This window comes from Botryllus schlosseri, chromosome 14, assembly GCF_051294905.1.
Source record: "Botryllus schlosseri isolate E-star chromosome 14, Bs_hap1, whole genome shotgun sequence".
NCBI lineage: Eukaryota > Metazoa > Chordata > Ascidiacea > Stolidobranchia > Styelidae > Botryllus > Botryllus schlosseri.
Window position 1 is genome coordinate 9,765,645 of NC_137249.1, and position 21,488 is coordinate 9,787,132.

The following is a 21,488-nucleotide window of genomic DNA, read 5'->3' on the forward strand; positions in this document are numbered from 1 at the left end:
AAAAAAATCTCAAATTTTTCTGTCAACCCCATGAAATTGTTGAGCTGTCTTCAAAGACGATGCAAAACAAATTTGAGTCAATTCCGACCAGTAGAAGCGGAGTTATTCGCGTTTTTCGTTGATATTTGTCGGATTATCCTTGAGCCGGGGATTATCAACGAAAAACTCAAATAGCTCCGCTTCTACTAGTCGGAATTGACTAAAATTTGTTTTGCATCGTCTTTGAAGACAGCTCAACAATTTCATGGGGTTGACAGAAAAATTTGAGAAATTTTTTTTTTTAATTTTTTTAATAAATTAAAAATTTCAATTCAAGATTGCACGGCCATGACTGGTTGGAATTGAGTCAAATTTGGTGTGCATCGTTTTCTTGGACAACCTGACTATTTAGTCAGTAGGCGAGTGAGATTTGGAAAAAAAAGATTTTTTTGAACAACCCTAGTGTAGCATACGTCTCCTATACAGCTTCCGCGAGCAAAATGAGATAGTCAGCAGATTGTTATCTAGGACCGCCCATAAAAGGGACGGGCAACATACCGCCTGCGGCCCGCGACGAGATTTTGTCCGGCCCGCGGACAGTTTCCCGTCTCACATGATAATGTGGCCCGCGACCCCAGTCTGCCGAGATTCCCCACTACCGGCCTCAACGTCAAATTTCAGTGACTGTATGTTATTATATACATATGTGCGCACTGGACAGCGTGCAAGAGTGGAGCTTACGCGTAAGTTCGTCGAATCGAGAAGACTTGCACTATCTGCATTTACGATGTACTCAACCCTAATGAATTGATATCTTGGTAAATTTTGGGTACCGGGCTTACCAAACACTTTGAAATCTTAATTAAGGATTGCACCGTGAGTTAGTTGATCACGGAGAAGCAGACAGGGCGGCGCCTAATACGGTTCTCAAATCCACATTGTATTCGTCATTATCGGCGAGAAATGCTTCTGAAGTGACATTGCTGTCGTTAAAATACATTCATTAAATACGATTTATTCCTTGTATATAAGGGCGAATAATATTTCGATTCAGCAGTCCAGCCCGCCGAGTACTTAATTTTCTTATATCCGACCCGCCGACTGGAGAAGTTGCCCGCCCCTGCTCTATAAGAATATCATCGCATTTCCGGTACATTGGCATGAGGCACATGCAAGTTTGAAGTAAATACTCGCAAAAATATTTATAATATAGGCGCACCCATAAAATATTCCAGCTCCAGCCGATCAATGCTGCAGCCGATCAATACTGCAGCAATCTGCGTGATTATTAGTACAGTATTTGGTTGAGGTTAGCGTGGCGAGATTTTCGAACTAGATCTACTTCACTCCCTGATCTATAATCTTAATGCGAGAGCGTTTGAAATATGACCAATAAGATATCTCGGTATGTAAATAGTGTAAATGTGCGGAAATATTTCAGAGGAAATGTAATTATCAATCACATTGAGCAATTAGTTCGTTTGCATCATGAGTGCTTATAAGCTGTCGTCACCCAAGGAATGAGGTAGTTAGAGTGGCCTCCATTACCAATTATTGCGTCACATGATGGACTATGTTCAGAGACGTGATGTCTAGACACAGTAGAACAGTGGTTCTCAACCTTTTTGGCTTCGCGGACCCCATTTGACCGTCACGGACTCTCGCGGACCCCCTGAAGTTTTAGTTCAAATTTAGCTCTATTATGGTGCAACCTTCATATCTGTCTTGTGCAAATATGAACTGTAGGCTTGTCATGAATACCAAAATAATGATTTTTCATGCAAATAACCTCATACTATTTACGTAGAAATTGGTAGACTTCTATTATTTCAAAGCTAATTTTGTTGCTGTATTTCTTGAAGTACGTGGTCGTGTCTTGAAAATTCGCGTCTTCGTTATGATATGAACGAGGAGTGCCGAAAACCATTTCCGCAGAGATAGATGGGGGCTAATGCAATATTAACGCATAACGCTTCGACGATACTTTTGGTGCGATCGCAACATTTATGGCATCAAAATGAAGAAACATATATTTTATAAACATATCACGTCCAGCATCTAGCGCAGGGACGGGCAATAGACCGCGGGCCGGATTCGGCCCGCGACGGCATTTTGATCGGCCCGTAGAGAGTTTCCGACGTCAAGGTAAAATCCTAATCTAAAAGTATAGACAAATTTTATGCGCCAAAGACTGGATCCAAGTTTTCCAACCTGAGAAAGACTGTCATGAAACTACTTGTTCAGTTCGGTTTTACATATATATTTACGAGCAAACATTTTCGACCATGAACAATTGAACATTAACAAGACAAGGCTGCTGCATACCAATATAACTGGTGACATGAATCTCAGGGTTGGAGCGTAATGCTTTCATAGCAACGAAACACTCCTTGTTCATAAAAAAAACAGCCTTGTCGATAGGGGATCCGCAATCAGAATGCGCCAAATCTGATAGCCCAGCTTTAGGAGCATGTATACCATTGTCCGATTTATGACGGGTTTCAGCCAAAAATATTCGGGTTCATTTAAATATGAATAATGAATATACTATTCAATTGTATATTGAAATTCTGTGCCTCCGAGAAGCTGTTCAAATAATGGTTATGTATATCACAGGATAAAATGGGTTTTGGGGCGAGGTTTCAATCCCTGCATTGGGACAAATTAGTGAAATAATCCGGAACCTTTTATTTCAAACGACTGTTCACTAATTTGATGAGACTGACAACTTCAAATCGAGAAGGTTTCGCAGACATCACGAAGTCACCCTGATTGACGTTACTATCTCCATATTCTTACTTTTTCCACAAACCCCAACAAAACGTCTCTAAACAGCAATATGTTTGCATCAGCAGGTTAATGGGAAATTGGCTATGAAGATGAATTTCCACACTACGATCAAGTCAGACGATTATTACGATGATATGAGTCATGAGGTTTTAGCAGTTGTTGTGCGAAACTGCCTCATGCTTTCTCAAACAAAAAAATGAAAATTAGAATATCAACCATACTAAAAATTTGGAGGTCTCGCGGACCCCCGGTTGAGAACCGCTGCAGTAGAATATCGGATCAACATCACTGTTGTCATTATTATATCACAAAATCATGTCATTCCAAGTGCTCTTATAAAACCGTTGCGTGTATTTATTCCTACACGGCGTTCAATAGTTCACATTCACACATAACAAAATCGATCGTATTCCGTGAACAGCGAACAACGTACGCTTCATGAAGCTTGCACAGATCACGATAAAATGTATAAAATACCAAAGTATGGAAGTATGGAAATGTCGTTCCATACCATAGATTAAAATCTCCCATTCCATTCCATACTTGCATAGTTCCATATTCCATACCAAAATATCGATCCATACCATACCATACTTCCATACCATACCATACCATGCCCTGTATGTATATATATCGAAGTTTTCGGTCAGCACAAGGGCAGTCCTTTTCGGCCAAGGTTTTCTCGCTGCTGATCGTTCTAGCACACTTCTCGGAGTCGCATATATTACGTAGCCTATAACTTCATCTGTCTCGGCGCGTCGTGGTGCGGTAATGGCCGACGCCCAAGTGCCCATTTGTATAAATCATGCGTATTTTTTGTTGGGAAAGGGTACCTAATATCCAATATATTTGACAATACTAAATAGCGCGTAGCGCGAAAAAATTATTTGAAAAATTCCAAAAAAATACACCATGACTTATGTTAATTCACGAAATAATTTTGGGCCTACTTCGAGCTCGGACCCTCCAATTAAGGGGTTTGGGGTGCGGCAGTTACGGTCCTGAGTAAATCTTACGCAATGTTCATGCCACGCGGAGAAGACTAATCGTTAGTTTCTCGCAGATTAACTTCGAGCTAACCCATTGTTATTTATAACTTTGTTAAACCATGTTATTTCGCCATTCCTAGAAAATAATGCGCATTGAAATGATATCAGTATCGCTCACGCGTAGTAGGCCATGCTAAAAAAAATCTCTTTCGTGAGGCGCACGTGATTGCAAATTCTCATTTCTTCGCGGAGCGCAATAGTTAACTTTGCGGGCCGCACTTGTACCTCGGTTTCAGACTTCAGTAATAACACCATTTCCCCCTGGCAATGTTCCCTCCAATTTTTCACGAGTCTGCCCGCCTGCGTTGGACAACAGTGCGCAACGACTAAAAAAAACATCACTTCGGATTTTTTGTGCGCAGCTTAGATTTTCTGTGCGCAGAGACCGTTTCAGCACTGCGCATTTGCGCACGTGCGCAGCTTAGAGGGAACATTGCTGCCAGCGCCTTGAAGGTGAAATGCAAAGACTTTAAACCAAAAATATTATAATGACGTGGAAAATTGTAATAAATGAGAAAAGTTCACAGTACAGAACCTCCCAAGGTTCATTTGTGAACGTGAACCTGTAAATTTCCGAGGTTCACACACAGAACGCGAACGTGAACCTCACGTTCACACCATCTCTATCTGCATCCTCACCAGAGTTGCGAATCGAACGATTGAGAATATTCGCATAACTTTTCTTGAGTGGTAACCAACGAAAGTGGGCAAAGGCATATATGCGCTATTAGTACGTCCATTTGACAGGAAATTGAAATGCATTGTAGCCAAACGTGGCTGTGTAACTGACTACTAATGGCTTTGACTTCCTGGTAAAGAGATAACGTGGTGTTATGTTCTAACTCTTTAACCGGAATTCGCTCTGATAGCACAGCAACGAGAGGAAAAACATGTTATGGAGTCTGTTGTACAGTTGCGGCAATACGATATCAAGAAACGGGAAGTGCAGTCTTTTTCACAGTGTAATGCTTCCCGGGCCAAACAGATAGATGCACTGCAGTGGTACTGTCGAAAAGCGAAAGACGGCTGGTCGAGGACTAGATATATAGGCCTACCGTAATTTATTTGTCATGACTTGTCATTGTCTCGTGGATATGAGAATGGAATGTACCCACACCAGTTTTCGATTCGGTAATGTTTAGATCAGATAATACGACATACATTCGACCGTGAACCAGTTTGAGACCGATCTGGTGTCGTACTTATGTGTAATTGTGTATACATTGAAAAATGACTTTTTTTTGGTCAAATCGTACTGGCTACTTGATAAAATTGTTAGGTTACCTAATTTAAGCCTACACTCCAAATTTGGCTCAATTCGAGCCAGTATATAGCCGCATTGCTACAGAAGAAAGTTTCGATTTATTATATAAAAAGACGTAACAAAAAATTCGAAAATTTTCTGTTCACCCCATGAAAGTGTTGGGTTGTCTATAGAAACGATGTTCACCAAATTTGATTCAATTCCAATCAGTGGAAGTGGAGTTATTGCCGTCGAAAAAAAAATACAACACATACAGTATACACTCTCAGCCAAAAGAGCGTAGGCCTAGCACCCGTGATGTACCCAACCCGTGGTACACCCAGCCAGGACCTACCTCAGAGTTACACCGCGGTATAAATCAAGCACAGTGTTTTAATCCAAATGATCGTTGCTCCTAGTGACGTAGTAAGGTATGCACGTAGGCCGTAGAGTTTATAACCGCGATATAATTCTGATTTCGCTTAGAGTGTATAGTTTTTTCTTATTTTGTGCCAGACGGTTAAGACAGCTTGATACTCTTATGTCACGACGAGAGGCCAGGACGTGAATAGCCAAAATTGAGATTGGAGCAGGATAATATTCCGCTTCGGATGTATTATGACGTAGCGGACACAAAATTGACATCGGATCGTCAAGTCACGCTCACGCTCCGCCCGTATGCCTAACCCACATTAACAAAGCCCGCAATGTATTGAGTCACTTTCACTCGCCTGTTGCATTGTCTCTGTCCGTGGCATCTGTGCGAAAATGTGTGTACCTATATTGAATAAAAGAACATCGACAAATCGGATGTTTATATCATTTTGCACTTTGGGTAACGCAGGCTATATCATTGTTTCTTGAAGTGTTTTTCTGCAGAACATTAAATATGTCATCCACGAGCGCAAACAGACGATTGCACTTGCACTGGGCGACGGGCGTTATTTTTACCATCTGCTTTATTGCGAAAGGCTGGCCCGCACTGTGTCCCCATGAAGACGACTATTATCCCTCTACAGGTAAACACTACCTATTGGAGTGCGAAAATTCGTCTTCTATTGCACTGTCTCATTGTATTTTGACGTACATGACTAGTCCCCTTCATAGTAATTATTTATGGTCTCTGCCCGAGGTATCCACCGTACTGGGGATTCCGTGGGTTTGTCCCAAGTAGCATAAGCGGTAGAAAATTCGTCCGAATTTCTGTATACTATCATATGAATCTTGGGTTTGTTTTGTGGTATTCATGGTGTTTGTCGACTATACTATGGTCTTTACACCAGGCTGATATCCTTCATTCTTATTCCGTAACTGCCAACTTACAGCACATCCCACTTCTTCACTTTTTGTAAGACACTGCTTTCGCGGATGAGGAGCCTAGATAAACCTACAACACTTAAGCATAGGAATTCTGAAGTCGACCTCGGCCGGACTCGAATGCGCAACCCATTGGTGTTGCAGCCGCGGATTATACCACTGCGATAATCTCGTCGTGAGTCTTTGGGTCTTGCATATGGGCTTTGAAAGCAGGGAAACACTGATATAGAGTAAAATGCGTTTATCTGGAAAATTAGAGCTCATCACCTTAGGCTTAGATAAAGGTTTGTCAAACTCTCTGAGACCGCTTTCGAATTCTGTACCCTTGTCGTTTTTGTTGTTTGTCGTGTCGATGGTGTTTGTCGACTACGGTGGTAAATCACGCCAGGCCGATATTCATTATTTTTATTCCGTAGCTGCCGACTTAGCGCGGGCCTTTTATAGGATTTTTCAAATTACCGCTTACGCGGATGAGATGGTGAGGAGGAGCCTAGATAAACTTCCAACACTTAGGTAGGAATTCTGGAGTCGACCGCGGTCTGGCTCGAACCCGCAACCCATTGGTGTCGCAGCTGTGAATTATACCACTACGCTATCTCGCCACTCTAATTCAGTACCCTTGAACTCTATCCATTTTATTGTTCGACCAGGTTCGACAAAATATCATGCCAATTTGACAGCAACCATGCTTCATCAGACGCTGACATGGCCAAAAGAGGACATTGAGGGTACTATGTTATACACTGTGGAAATCAGATATCCGTGAGTAATTCCTCGTCCTGTACTATGTCAATCTGCTACGATGCCGTACAATTATGAGGCCAAAAGGCCAGCAACGTTGAAATTTGCAGCCGGAAAAATCGATCTCTGGCCATGATATATATCAGTGGTTCCCAACGTGGGCGATATCGCCCCCCAGGGAGCGATTTGGCGGTCTAGGGGGGCGAAAAGGACGAAGGGGGCGACAGGGGGGCGAAAATGGACAAAGGGGGCGACGGGGGCGAAAATAGCGAAGGGGGCGATAGGGGGGCGATGACGCGTTAAAACGACTGACCTTTTATTTTTTTGGTTAAACCACGGAAATTTAGTTACAAAAGTGTGTCAAATTAGACATCGAGCCGAAAATTTGACCTTTTTTCTAGTCAACCCGCCGGAGATTACAGTTTGTATGCCCAATTTTCGAAACACAAAATTTTGGGGGCGATGATCGGTGTTGACCTTGAAAAGGGGGCGATGGGTCGAAAAAGGTTGGGAACCACTGGTCTATATACTGACTTTCCTGGTCATGGGAGAGAAGTTGACCATAACTTTTCCAGCCATAAAAATCGCCGACTTGGCCAAACTCGTCAATATCCTGACCAATTGACCCCCAATACATTACGAGTAGGATTAGTTCGGATATCAATAATTTTCGCTATCTGGATAACGGATATATTCGGATATTTGGAGTTTTTCTAACCGGTTAACCGGATAATAACTGCTATCGAGACAATCGATTTCACGAGGTCTGCATGAAAAATGGATCGCAAAATCATTACACGTTGTTATTGTAGAGCAGAGGTCTCAAACTCAAATGTGCTCGCGGGCCAATTTCCTCGTTTCTGATGACGCCGCGGGCTGCAGCACCAATTAAAGGTATATTCAATCGATAATTCGAAGTAGGCCTTATTTGACGGGACCTTGCAGACATAGGCATTCCTCAAACATCGCGTAAATGAAATTTACTATTGTATTATTCACGCTTGACAAGACAAAAATCACATTTTCAAATATTTGAATACAATTGTTTTTGTGCCGGGCATAATTTTTTTAATTAATGAGCTATAGACATCATGCGAGAGGATTCATCGTGGCATCGTAAAACTGTCGGACTATAATATTGCAGCTAGTGGACCTTTGACGTGCCACAATTTTATGTAGAATATTTTAAAATCTACTGAAGATTAATTCCACAATGCATCTCGTACAACCTGATGTGGTGCTTCGTACCCCGATGGGGTCTACGGACCCGGGTTAAGAACCTCTGAAATAAAAATGTCCAATCGGCGAATAATTCATTGGTGTGACAGCTGTAGAGCGTACTACTACCTTACTCGCCACCGATAATAACCATGGATAAAGAGAACAAACAACACCCAGCATGTAACCAACTATGCGTCACGGGGAATGCCAATGGTTTCAATGGTGACGTTATCAGATAACTATATACCCAATGCAACGCAAGCTACGACCTTTTGATATATTACTATTCCTCGTGACAGTTCCATAGATTGTTGCGACCGTAAGATTACCAAGTCACCGTTCCGAGTCGCAAGTCCTTCTGATTTTAACGTTTGACCTGACTCAACTCGAGTCATTTTTATTTAATCACCCAGTCAATTCGAAATCGAGCAAATTTACGAGAAGGTCGCACCAAACCAAGTCACAATTTTCAGCCTCGAATCATCAACGGGTCATGATTTATCATCATGAACTAAAAATGTGACGTAATAGCTGATCTTCTACCGCATGGTAGCTTTTAAAAGTGATGTGATAGTGAAATTTGTTGCGATTTCAGTGATTTTTATAGTAGTTTTGGGTGAACTTTAAGTTATTATATCTAAAAAAGATATATGGCACTTGAATGTATAGTTGAATACTTGAAATTCCAAAATATCGTCGCGGGATGCGTGTTTGAGACCTCTGTTGTAGAGTATAGACCAGTGGTTCCCAACCTTTTTCCACTCATCGCCCCCTTTTGAAGCTCCAAGCCGATCATCGCCCCCCAAATATTGGAAACCGAAAAATGGGCATACAAAGTGGGATCACCGGCGAGTTGACTAATTAAAAGGGTCAACTTTTCGGCTCGAACTCGAAATTTCACTTTTACAGCTAAATTTTCGTGAGTTGACTGAATAAAAGGTCATTTCTCCGACTTGTCTCCAATCAGAACCGTAACAGCACTTCGTCATCCCCCCCCCCCCCCAAAAAAAAAAAACGTTGGTCTTTGGTCCCATAGGGTGATAAACCAAACCCCAGACCTCCCTCAGCTAGCTAGTGGGCGTTTTGTCGCTACATATCAGCTTTACCCTATTTCATGTACTGTTTGGTGAGTCACCGTATCTCGCCTAAACGCGCGAAGCGCGAAAAGTTTATAAAATTCATGCTCGAATCGGTCAGTATGGTCGGGAATTGCATATATATTACTATCAATTTTTTTATCCTCTTTCTGCCCACGTAATCAGATTTACCGGTAGAGCTGAGTGTGGTATGTTGGAAAAGGTATAGGACCCCTAAATAATAATTGAACACCTTGGGGCGGAATCGTTCTAATATTGACTTCGTTACATGATGCTATTTCATGACCTCATATATTTGCTATGTCAGAAGATATGGAAATCGTCAAAACGTACCAAACTAAAAGACGAACATGATTTCAAATTGGTATTTCTTTACTGACAACTAATTTTTTCCTTTGCGTGTTGGCATTTGTCCTGTAGGGTTAAGGTCGCCAGAACAGGACCATTAGACGCCAGCCATATAGGCGCCTATCGACAATTAAACATATATGTATGTATTAGGGATGGTGTGAACGTGAAGTTCACGTTCGCGTTCTGTGTGTGAACCTCAGAAATTTAGAGGTTCACGTTCACAAACGAACCTTGGTAGGTTCTGCCCTGTGAACCTTTTTCATATATTACAATTTTCACTTCATTATAACGTCTTTGGTTGAAATTTATTGCATTTCAACTGCGGGCCACTCTATACATGGCGCTGGCAGCATAAAAAAATCAACACTAAACGAGCATGCACCTTGACAATCTGAAAAAATTTACTTGCATTGTTACAAAGGTTTGCTCGAAATATCCAGCTTTCCGTTTGTGATTATTTAGTGACTCTCTGCTCTGAGCTTGACCCGCAATCACACAACATCAAGAACGAAATACTCTGCATATAGGTAGTCAGCTAATGATGCTTATTCACCCAATCAATGAAATTGATATCGTTGTCTGATGCAAAAAATCTAGCAGGCGTACGGGGTCAATCTTGATTTCAAATGTTTATTGTATAATAAAAACCAAATCCTTGGGGTGTTGGCTACTGCTGCATAACTTGTTAATGAGGTAATATAGGTAGCAAGTATATAAAGCCATTTTACACTCCGCTCAATATCAACGTAGCAAAATTCAGACGGCGAATACATTGTCCGGTCTGGCCTAGACCGTTAAGGCGTAAGCTTAGGCTATCACTTCACTGAAATGTAGGGTTGGATATCGGAATTAGCAATATGACGTCACGTGACGTCATGAGGTTCACGTTCGTGTTCACACAGAACCTGTCAAAAAGGTTCGCGTTCGCACGAACCTGAACCTTTTAGAGGTTCACACCATCCCTAAATGTATGTATGTATATATATCGAAGTTTTCGGTCAGCACAAGGGCATTCCTTTTCGGCCAAAGTCTTCTCGCTGCTGACTGCACATTTCTCGGAGTCGCATGTTACATGGCCTCTAACTTCATATGTCTTGATGCGTAGCGGCGCATTAATGGCCGACGCTGAAGTCTCCCACTTCCATAAATCATGCGTCTTTTTGTCGAGTGACGGGTACCACAAAATCAGGATATATTAAAATATGAATTCGCGCGCAGCGCGAAAAAATTTTTAAAAGGTTGCATGAATTTTCTAAAAAATTACTGTATAATTTATGTTAATTCACGAAATAATTTTGCGCACCCTTCGAGTTCGGTCCCCCACCCCCAATTGAAGGGTTTGAGTGCGGCAGTTACGGTCCTGACTCCAATATAGCCGTTTCAACGTGCCGTCGCCCCCCTATCGCCCCCTTCGTCAGATTTCGCCACCCTATCGCCCCCTTCGCTATTTTCGCCCCCCTAGACCACCAAATCGCCCCTGTGGGGCGATATCGCCCACGTTGGGAACCACTGGTATAGACCTATACGTACACGCGCAGTACGAGCGAATACGAGAAAAACCACGCAAATTTAATGTTCACTGCTTCTGCAACGCCCTCCTTATAAAGCACAATGAATCATTTGTGGCATCCTGTAGCCTGAACCGGAATTTTCTAACAAAGTGTCCACATGCATTGAATGCTCTTTCAGCTTTCACAGAAGTGGGCTGAATGGTAAGCAGCGCTTCGTAGAGAGTCTAAAGGTTGGCAGGTCGTTTCCCGGAAACTTCAACGACTTTACATTCCTTTTGACCAGTCTTCTGTTTAGGTTAGGATTTACGAGTAATCTCAATCATTCTCGCCCTATGAAATTGGCTATGCAAGGTCCGCTATGTGAATTAATTCTTTAAGCCCACCGCCCACGCCGGACGAATATAGGGTTCCACCTCCCTCTAAAACTGAAATCGCGAGTTTACAAGATTACTGAGAAAACGATTTTACTTGACATCCACACGGGACCAGGGATATGTAATTCTAGAAATCCCTGGCGAGACGTCAGTACTATATACACTATTCGTACCAATATCGAAAACCAAGGAACGGGTTTAAATCGCCCGCTGCGCAAAATTGCTCGGATAAAGAGTTTTATATCATCATCATTGGTTTATTAGCAATTTTATCAGTTCAATACACCACAAAAATGCGATACAATGAAAAGACAGGAAGATGTCGAAGCGACAAGGAGTAGTCTATTGAATCTGACACCCACCTTGGCCTAGGCGATGTAAAGAGGAGGCATGCACACTGAATGAAAGTAAAGAAGATAGTACAGAAAAAGAATGCGACAAGAAATAGGGCGGCATGTCATGGGAAGCGAGATCGATAGGTCAGTCGTGGTCCGGTAATCTTGAGGATGGACTGTATTTATTTAGTAGTAATTGCTTGTATTTCGACTTGAATGTGGACATGCTCGTCGACTGTCGGATGGCCGGCGGGATACTGTTCCACACATCAGGTCCGGCATATTTGATGGAGCGATGATCTTTTCGGTCGATCATATGATATTTGGACGACGAGGACGCGCGTGTGTTGTACTTGTGCGCTTTTGATTCAGAGGTAAAGAAGTCATTGAAATATTCGGGGCAACGACCGCAGTGAAACTGATACATAAACTTGGCGATTTCTAGTTTCCGCATATCTTCTATGTTTAGGACGCCGAATCTCTTCAGCAGCGACTTATTGGATGGGCAGCCAGGCCCTTTTGGGGCCCTAGCTATGATTCGGAGTCATTTATGCTGTAGTTTCTGCAGTGGCTTGAGTGCAGTTTTACTGGCAGCCCCCCAACAGAGGATGCCATAATGTAACTTCGATTGGATTAAGGATTTAAAGAGTATCAGATTCACGTTAGATAAATGAAAGATAAACCATTACTTCGGTTACTTTCGACACTAACACAAGATGTAACAACATTCTAATAACCCCCAAAAAATAAAATCACGAGATTTTATGCGTGCTACCGGATAACAGGAAAAGATTCCTTAACGTACTCTTGACATAAAACATTATTCCAACCAAACTTCATTGACAATTAACATGCTATTTATGCGAATAAATGTCAGACATACTAATTTATATAGGCCTAGACCAGTGGTTCTCAACCTTTTTGTCTTCGCGGACCCCTTTCGGATCGCCACGGAGCCCCGCGGACCCCCACGAAGTTTAAGTTCAGATTTAGCTCACGTGCAACCGTCTTCTGCCTTGCGCAAATGACAATTGTAGGCTTAATGATAAACAGCAACAAAATGACCGTTCTTCAAAATAAGACCATACTATTCATGTAGAAATTGGGTTTACTTCTATTATTTCCAAGCTTATTCTGCAACCGCAATTCTTGAAATACGTGGTCGTGTCTTGAAGATACGCGCCTTCGATTTGATATGAACCAGTGCCGAAAATCCATTACCACAAATATAATAGGTGCGGTGAATGTGGCAATAACGTGTAACGCTTCCGAAGACACATTTGGGTATGATCTCAACAAATATAGGACCAAAGAGAATTTTTTAATGAACTTATAACGTCAAGCCTGGTCGTTTCTACATAGCAGCTTATCGTGGAGTAATGATGGAAAGATCGTTGTGTATATTCCAGGAGAAAATGGATTTTATAAACATTTCGAAGTCACCCTGATTGACGTGACTCATCCAACTTTTTTCCCACAATCCCGAACTAAACATCTCTTAACAGCAAAATGTTTGTATCAGTGGGCTATTGGCAATTTATCAATTAAAATGAGTCTGCACGGCAGGATATTTCACCTCAGATCGGCATTCTGTTGATGTGAGCTCCGGAGTTTTACTAGTAATGTAGCTAAACTGCCTCGTGATTTTTCAAAGTAAAAAAATACAAATTTGGTTATCAATTATTTTGAGGCTTTGCGGACCCCCTGAAAATGCTTCACGTACCCCCGGTTGAGAACCCCTGGCCTATACCATTGATCAGATGGATGGACAGGGAAATAAAAAGATAATTGGATGACCAGCCGCTAGTATTAGGCTATTATGTAGGCTACTTAGCGGGTTTGAACCTCCTAACATTTTCTAAAGTGCACACTGCACATCGCTACTTATAGTGGCCGCACACTTTTCCACTTGTCCGCGCTGGAATCGACATTCATTAAGATCCATCAACCACGCTTATGCCAGCAGAAGGAACGTCTGCTTCAGCTAAAAATTGGCCACTAGCTGCGCTCGCGGTTTGTCTGCACCGGATATTGTTTCGTTTCTATGACGTCACAATTGACTGTATGCAATGTAGTTATATGCAAGTTTTTGAAATTCTCTTTATGCCGACGATTACCCCTGAAGAGTGTTGACTCGAAAAGCTTCGGGTTTTAATATATTTGTAATATGAATATATTATTAAAATGCAATTATTAGTATATCGCATCAATGTATATCTTATATCATTGATCGCATCTCGTATTGACGGACGCATCGAGCAAGGCGCTTGTATATCCAGTATGCTTTTCCCTTCAAATTCCCTTCAGCGTCAGTTTGTGTCACGCCTATGCAGGGTTGCATCTAAAACAAAAATAAATTTAAAACAAACATGTTTAAAACAAGGCCCTTGTTTAAAACATGTTTTTTAAAGCAATGCTCTCACGAATATTCAGTTGTGACGTCATAATGGATTGACATTGACGATTGAAAATATAGGTTAAACATAGCTCCTTTGAACCATTTTGAGGGTTCCCACCATATCATATCGTATATGTCGGATAATAGGTTGGTAATCGTCCGTAGGATCATACAACATGTTTTTTTGGAAAGTATTTACACAATTATCGCATAATTATACAACTTAAAAAAAACAATTTTTTTAAGGTCATTGTTTAAAACACTGTTTAAAGTGTTTGAAATGCAACCCTACGCCTATATAATGAGTGTTTATGAGTCCAAACCTGGTCAGTGGTCACGCTGATCGATCTGGTTTGTTGAAATGTATTATGAACTATAAATATGATAGGGGGCATTTGAAACAGACGATTAAAATATAACTAACAGGAATGTATAGAATGTATGGAGAGTCTGGTTAAATCTAACAACTTACGGTTTTAAATCAGATTTAGCGACTTCTTCTAGCGATTTTGTTTCAAGATTCAGCGACAACTACCGATTTTTGACACCAGTTTTAGCGATTTTTGTTCATCCAGAGTTTTCAAGATTGGCGACAAGGCTTGCTGGCATCCTTGCAAGGGTTGCGTAAACAAAACAGTAAACACTTGTGTTCTCGACGACTGTTACGATGAGTATCTCGATTACGTGCGTGTTGTTGGACTCTTACGCGGAATGGCCCAAGCGTCCTACGTTACTGATCCAATACGCTACAATAAGTATAAAAATTGTAAGTACATGTTATCGATATACATTTGTGATTTAGAGCTTACAGCAGCCATTACAACTATGAAATTATGGAAATTAGGTTATGAAAAATGACGGATTATAAAGTAGGCCTACACCAGAAACTAGTGCGAGAGGATCAACAATTCTCTGGCTCGACTCCTAGGCCGGATTCATGAAATGTTCGAGATCCGATTCGATAAACCTTGATAACAATCAATTTAGGGAAAGTTTTTACTGCACCAAAATCTTGAGAAAGTTGCACCGGGGCCTACGATATCGTAGGCCCCGGTTGCACTTATAATTCTTTAGAAATAGTAGGGTGTGAGATACTCGATAGATTCTGTCGCATAAGCCAACAGCTTAAGATTTGCAGGATATCTGCTTGTTTCGTTTCTTTCTTCGCTATTCAATTGATCATAAATACACTTACGTGCTATTTAGGTTTCAAACTTCCATTACAGCATATCGCCATAGTGTCCTATATGGTGTGGACACAGCGAGACTGAACGGCTCACTGCATTTGGGTTACGTCATACTTTCCATTTGACCAAAAGGCAACTTTACGGCCATTTTTGACCGGCTTGCCGAGCGCTAAACTCTATCAAACGGGTATCAATGGAAAGATGCTGATCTACTGATTACGAAAATATAAATTTTATTCTGCTGATGGACCAGGAACCCCCTAAAATCAGCCTCGAAATTAGCATTATGATCGAGTTTGGCATTGTGACGCAATTGCACTATCAGATTCTTCCAAACAGCTAAAAACATCATGCTTCATATATTCTGTAAAAAAAAATGTAAAAAAAGTTGTAAAAGTTGCAAATCAGTAGAATATACGGTACGGGTTCAGGTTATTTATTGAATATTGCAACAAAAGAAATATGACCATAAAAACTCACATAATTGTGCTGGCGGCTACTGGAGTTTGACCAGTAGTTACAACAGCCATGCTCTTCCATAGCGATTCTGACCGTATCAAAAAAGTACGAATCCGGTTCCTAGTCGACTCCGGCCTTATCAGAAAAATATTACTCCGGCTTCGGTCACAAATGAAAACAATCCGACCGGATAGCCAGTGCGGTTTCGGTCCAAGGCCCACTCTACTAGGAACGCACAGTCTTATATGGGAAGCTTTTTGTAGCATGGACGCAATTTGTAGTTTCATTCAATCAATGTTCTACACGCACATGTGCACTCGTTCAGTGACTCTCACTACGCCATATCTGCTGTTGAAGCGTGTGCAGAAAAAAGCGGTGTTCTATCCGAAATATACGGGGGATCCGTCGAAAGTAAAGAAAGACGAAAATATCAAATTACATTTCGAAGTGAGTGAACACTGAACAGCACACGTAAAGATTTGCTTTCGTTTTGTACATATATTTCAACATTCGTCACTCGAATAATATAGTTACGAAACAAACATAAGATTTAATATGCGCGCAAGACATTCTATCGAATGTGAGTGTGGTAACAACCGATAAAGGCATTGTATCTGAACGGACAACAGGAAAACGGTGACTGGACGTTCCCTTTGGATTGATTTTTCGGCTACCTGGGCTGTGGTGTGGGGTCGGTTCACTTAACCTCCAACTACCACTCCACGAAACTCCGACTCCGCAACTTCGTTTCCAGAGCCCTGTTGGTCACCCTTACCATCTGATGAATTCTCACGACTCGGGTCATCGATACAACACAATAATATCGTGACGGTTGCACGCGATGCGATATGATCGAACATCGAGCTATTTGTTCATAAACATTCACGCATTTAGATTCAATACTGGAATGGAAGTGAAACTGGGGTGAGATACAACAAATTCGTGTCAAAGGAGGCAGTGGAAGATACTATAGCAGTGAGTTCTCATATATGTAGGAGTGCAAATGGCTTGTATAGGGTTGCATTTGAAACAAATGATGTTTTAAAAGACTTTCTTTCAAACGCGTGCTTTGACGATGGAGATGCGATACGATATTTAAGTAAAGTCATCATGTTAGTCTGCACCTCCATTTTTTCTCCTCCGCGCTATCCGTAGATGCTGAACGACTAGCGGGATAGCCGCGGATACCATCAGCTTTCGACTCTGTGGTCTGGCCCGGCCGGGAATTAAAGCCACGACCTACCGATCAAGAAGCCGGACGCATCACTATTACGCTGTCACGCTCGGTTAATTCCGCAAATACTTTCGACAATACATGTATTATGAGCACAAGAACGATTTGCACCCGATATATAGTCGGCTTATACGATATATAATGGTTGGAACCTCCGAAATTGTTGTCGGATAAACAGCCATAGCACATAGATCATTTGTACGGTATGTATGTTCTGATGATGATGACCGCCGACTGTGGACTTGCTCCATAACAATGTATATAGCTCTGTGTAAAGATATTTTTGGTCCGATTATTAAGCGGCCGGAAGCCTTTTTCGTCAAAGAAGCCATATTTACCCTATATTTTCATTTGTAAATCTTAATCCAACATAGTATACGTCACAATTAAAGATTCGTGTCGTCATGGCAAAACAAAAACAAACAACAAACAATAAAAAACACATTTTAAACATGCTTGTTTTAAATATATTTTTGTTTTAAATGCAACCCTATAAGTGCACTGTAATGTAGGATATACTTCTATCGTGGTTAGAACTGAAGACCATGGCTTTGAACATCGCTCTAAAAGAGACCAGGTTACTTGTATCTACTTATAACACTCAGTTTCAGACGGATGAAGAGGAGCCAAAATAACATCCTCACCACTTATTAGTTGTTAACTCATTATTAGTTTTTAAATCTATATTTAGATATCGTGGCCATTGCTCTGCGCAAGAGTGAGACTATTCGTAGATGAAATCGGCTACGATGAAACAGTGCATATCACATCGGCTTGGTCGCAAGAAATCTGTTCAAATATTTCGACAGCAGAACTCACTGAGCAAGCGGCCGCTATGCCGGAGAAGTCGGGGCACCGGAATGTTGTGATTTCCATTGTAGTAACCATTTGCGTATTTGTCACCATAGTAGCTGCTTTTATCATGAGAAGAATTTGGGAAAATGTGCGTAACGCCTTCGGAGAAAAGCCAATATTACCAGAAGCCGTTGTAAGTAAACCGGGCGCATTCAGATTTAGGCAGTGCCTTCCGCATCCTTGGAAATGTAACAGATTTATTTATCCTCCCTGCTACATCTTGTGCCATCATTATTATCCAGGAAACTATATTGCGATAGATGGTGACATTATCGTGATGCTGCGTATATAACCAATTAGCTATATAACGATTACAATATGCGTCGACTTGGATTTGGATTTTCGGTGTTTAGGCTAGAAACCGATTTATTAGTCAAAACTCCCTTCCCGCTACAAGTGCAAATGCATTCATATGTAACAGCCTATATATGATATGCGTAATTGTTTTGTTTTTCTTTTTCAAATAAAACAATAAATTAGCAAACGTATGTTAGAATATGGCACTGATGTGAATGTAGTTCGTGCAGTTATGATACGTAAAGTGTAAATAAAAAAATTATACCACGTATCCAATGCTACACTCCGGGCTAACAGGAAATCATACAACTGCCACATATCACAAATCCAAGTAATAATTTCCCAGTGTTTATATATTTGTATCATGCTAACCCTGTTAGTCGCACAACCAATTGTGAATTATGAATAGAAGATGTGCAATTGTGCATGCCTCTCGTGATGCAATTCTGTAATTTCCGCTGTACGCAACCTTGAATTAAAGACTATCATTGTGCTCTACGCCGCAGGCCCACATAATAGATCACGAAGAGTGCGCCAGCAGTTACGAAAACTCCATCATTGAATCGTTCGAAGCATTTGATGTAATAGAAGAGAACCGGGGCGAAGTTGTGTCATCAACTGCTGCTTTGATAACGGGAGAAAGTAACGGTACAGAAAATGGCAGAAAATAACAATATCGACTAAGGATTGGTGGTCTATATCATGCTGTCACATCGCATGTTATCACATGTTGACGTCCTGGTCTGTGTTGCAATTGCAGAGGTCAATTCGTATTTACGGTGTCGGCAGGATTCAGAAGGCTGCATGTATAGTTTGAAAATGAGCCCCAAATCTAAAGGAGAAGAATAGATAAATTCATCTTCTAAATTATGAATATACGTCTGCATGACAATTTGTGTATGTGGCCTAATTCATCTTCTAAATTATGATTATAATAGTATACGTCTGCATGAAAATTTGTATGTATGGCCTATACGATTAGGGGTCGTGGTCAGAGATATACGTATTACTCCTAAATTTTTAGAAGCACTCACCGCTGATGTCACCGAAATTCAGCCGGACGCCCGAAATTCTCCGAGTGAAGATGAAGTCCCTAACTGCGATACTATCTCCTGTTTCAACTCCGCTATTACGACGAGTATTTCCCGTGACGTTGATGAAAATACTGAATACATCACGATATGAAGATTCTGCAGCTTGTCTTACGAACGCGAACCCGCGAGCTTTACGCTGTAAGGTCATGGAAGTTAATGACACTCAAACTATGCCCCACATCACGCGCTGATCGAAGATACAGCGACTGCGCCATGATAATGTTAGCAATAAGACCGATCCGATCGAGTCCGTCAAGGTAGAATTGAATGCCCCATCGTATGACAATGGTATTATATGCCCATGTACAGTTCACTCTACTTCTACAATCTACAGTCTACTCTCAATACATCAGTAGTATAGTCAATCCCGTTGATCGAAGGGTTACATTTGGCGTAAGAGTGATCGCGCGAGTCACTTGAGTTTTTTTCTAATTTGTAATATTAGAAATAGCCATCTTGTAATTTCTAATTAAAACCCTCACGCCTATATTCCAATCTTACAATGTGTATTATCCTCTTTTACATTGACAAGAAGAACAAACATACCACTTGAGGGTAAAGTCGGCAAAGTTTCAACCCGCGTCGACGTTTCAGTTTGGTACTGTTTTCCTCTGACGACAAGTTTGACAATATTGAAAGGGATGGATGATGAAGCCATGTAAAGCCAGTTTTCCATATGGCTGTCCGAACTTCGTGATCTCGCCAGAGGTGGTCAAAGTAGTCACGAAAGCTACTCAAGTGGAAGTAGAAGTAGCGAAAAAAAAAAATCTACTCAAGTACGAGTAGAAGTGCTTCTTCCATAAGCAACCTAAAACTACTTGAAGTAGAAGTAGAATTGACTCACTTTATATCTACTCAAGTAAGTAAGTAGTTGTGAAAACGATCGTAATTCGTTCGCATAGATTGTCAAAATATGCAAATTGATCTGTGCGAAAGGTGCAGATCTTGATTAATATTGATGCATATACGTCCGCATCATGGGATGAAAATGATAGTATCGATATGGAAATGCAATACTGTTCCACTGTTTACTCGAACAGCTTGTTTTAGAAAATATCATGGTATGGCGCTCTCCCCCATATTATAAGGTCCGTAGTTTATTCGAAGAGCAATATGGATAAGTTGTATCGGATACGGTGTAAACACTTAACGCGATTAGTAAACGCTAATAAAAATATGGTGAATTGTAAAAATGCCATATTGTGTAGCTTTATTTCCGGAAATTAAAGGCATTACTACACTTGCTTCTATACTTCAACAAGTATGTTCTCCAGACAAATGAACTGAAAGTATAATCAGACTCAAAGTATGATACTGGGAGTTGAAAAATAAATATAAATACTACTTCTAAAAGCGGAAAATGTATTTCATGTCTTCAGTCCAGAAAGTTTCAGGGGTGATATAATAATACAGGTATAAAGCTGAAAAAAGTCGGAGACCATTTTTCCGCATTAGGACACGCCATGATAAGATATGATAAGTAAATGCTAGATTGCGAAGCATCACTGTCAAACGTTATGTTGGGCCATATATACTGTGATGAAATATTTCATATGGGCGACAATGCATATAGTGTGAAAGGAGACACGCAAGCCGCTACCTAAATTATATTCACAGATACTTTCGTGAAATCATATTGGTCACTCCAAATCGACGACAATTCCGGGCCTTACTCGATTTTTATGAAAATTATATATTGATACTCCGTGAAAACAGCTCCGAAATTCCTCAGACTATCTTCTAGCTGATTGGAGGATGAAAATACTTCTACTTGAAACACTGAAAATAGCGAAAAGTAAGTAAATAGATCACAAAATATTGCCAAGTAGAAGTATAAGTAGCGGGAACTTAGATTTACTTGAGTAAGTATCCAAGTAGTGGGAAACTACTAGAGAACTTCAAAAATGTAGAAGTACTTCGTTACTGACCACCTCTGGATCTCGCAGGAGACTTATT

The 21,488-nt window shown here is 41.0% G+C and overlaps 2 protein-coding genes across 4 annotated transcripts in view; both read left to right on the forward strand.

Annotated features, from left to right (window-relative positions):
* The window catches only part of LOC145455041 (uncharacterized), a 37,179-nt gene extending 17,550 nt beyond the window's left edge, over positions 1-19,629 (forward strand). Inside the window, exons 1-8 of one of the 3 annotated variants that reach the window (XM_080332997.1) lie at positions 5,921-6,080; positions 7,029-7,140; positions 14,964-15,172; positions 16,378-16,499; positions 16,947-17,027; positions 17,978-18,274; positions 18,945-19,086; positions 19,463-19,629. In XM_080332997.1, coding sequence (XP_080189123.1) covers positions 5,951-6,080; positions 7,029-7,140; positions 14,964-15,172; positions 16,378-16,499; positions 16,947-17,027; positions 17,978-18,274; positions 18,945-19,086; positions 19,463-19,623 — 1,254 coding nt within the window. In that variant the 5' untranslated portion in view covers positions 5,921-5,950 and the 3' untranslated portion in view covers positions 19,624-19,629. Of the gene's footprint in view, positions 1-5,920; positions 6,081-7,028; positions 7,141-14,963; positions 15,173-16,377; positions 16,500-16,946; positions 17,028-17,977; positions 18,275-18,944; positions 19,087-19,462 lie in introns of those variants that run through there. The other 2 variants (XM_080332998.1, XM_080332999.1) reach the window with 2 other exon arrangements.
* The window catches only part of LOC145455039 (uncharacterized), a 78,407-nt gene that overhangs the window by 36,069 nt on the left and 20,850 nt on the right, over positions 1-21,488 (forward strand). The window lies entirely within an intron of this gene.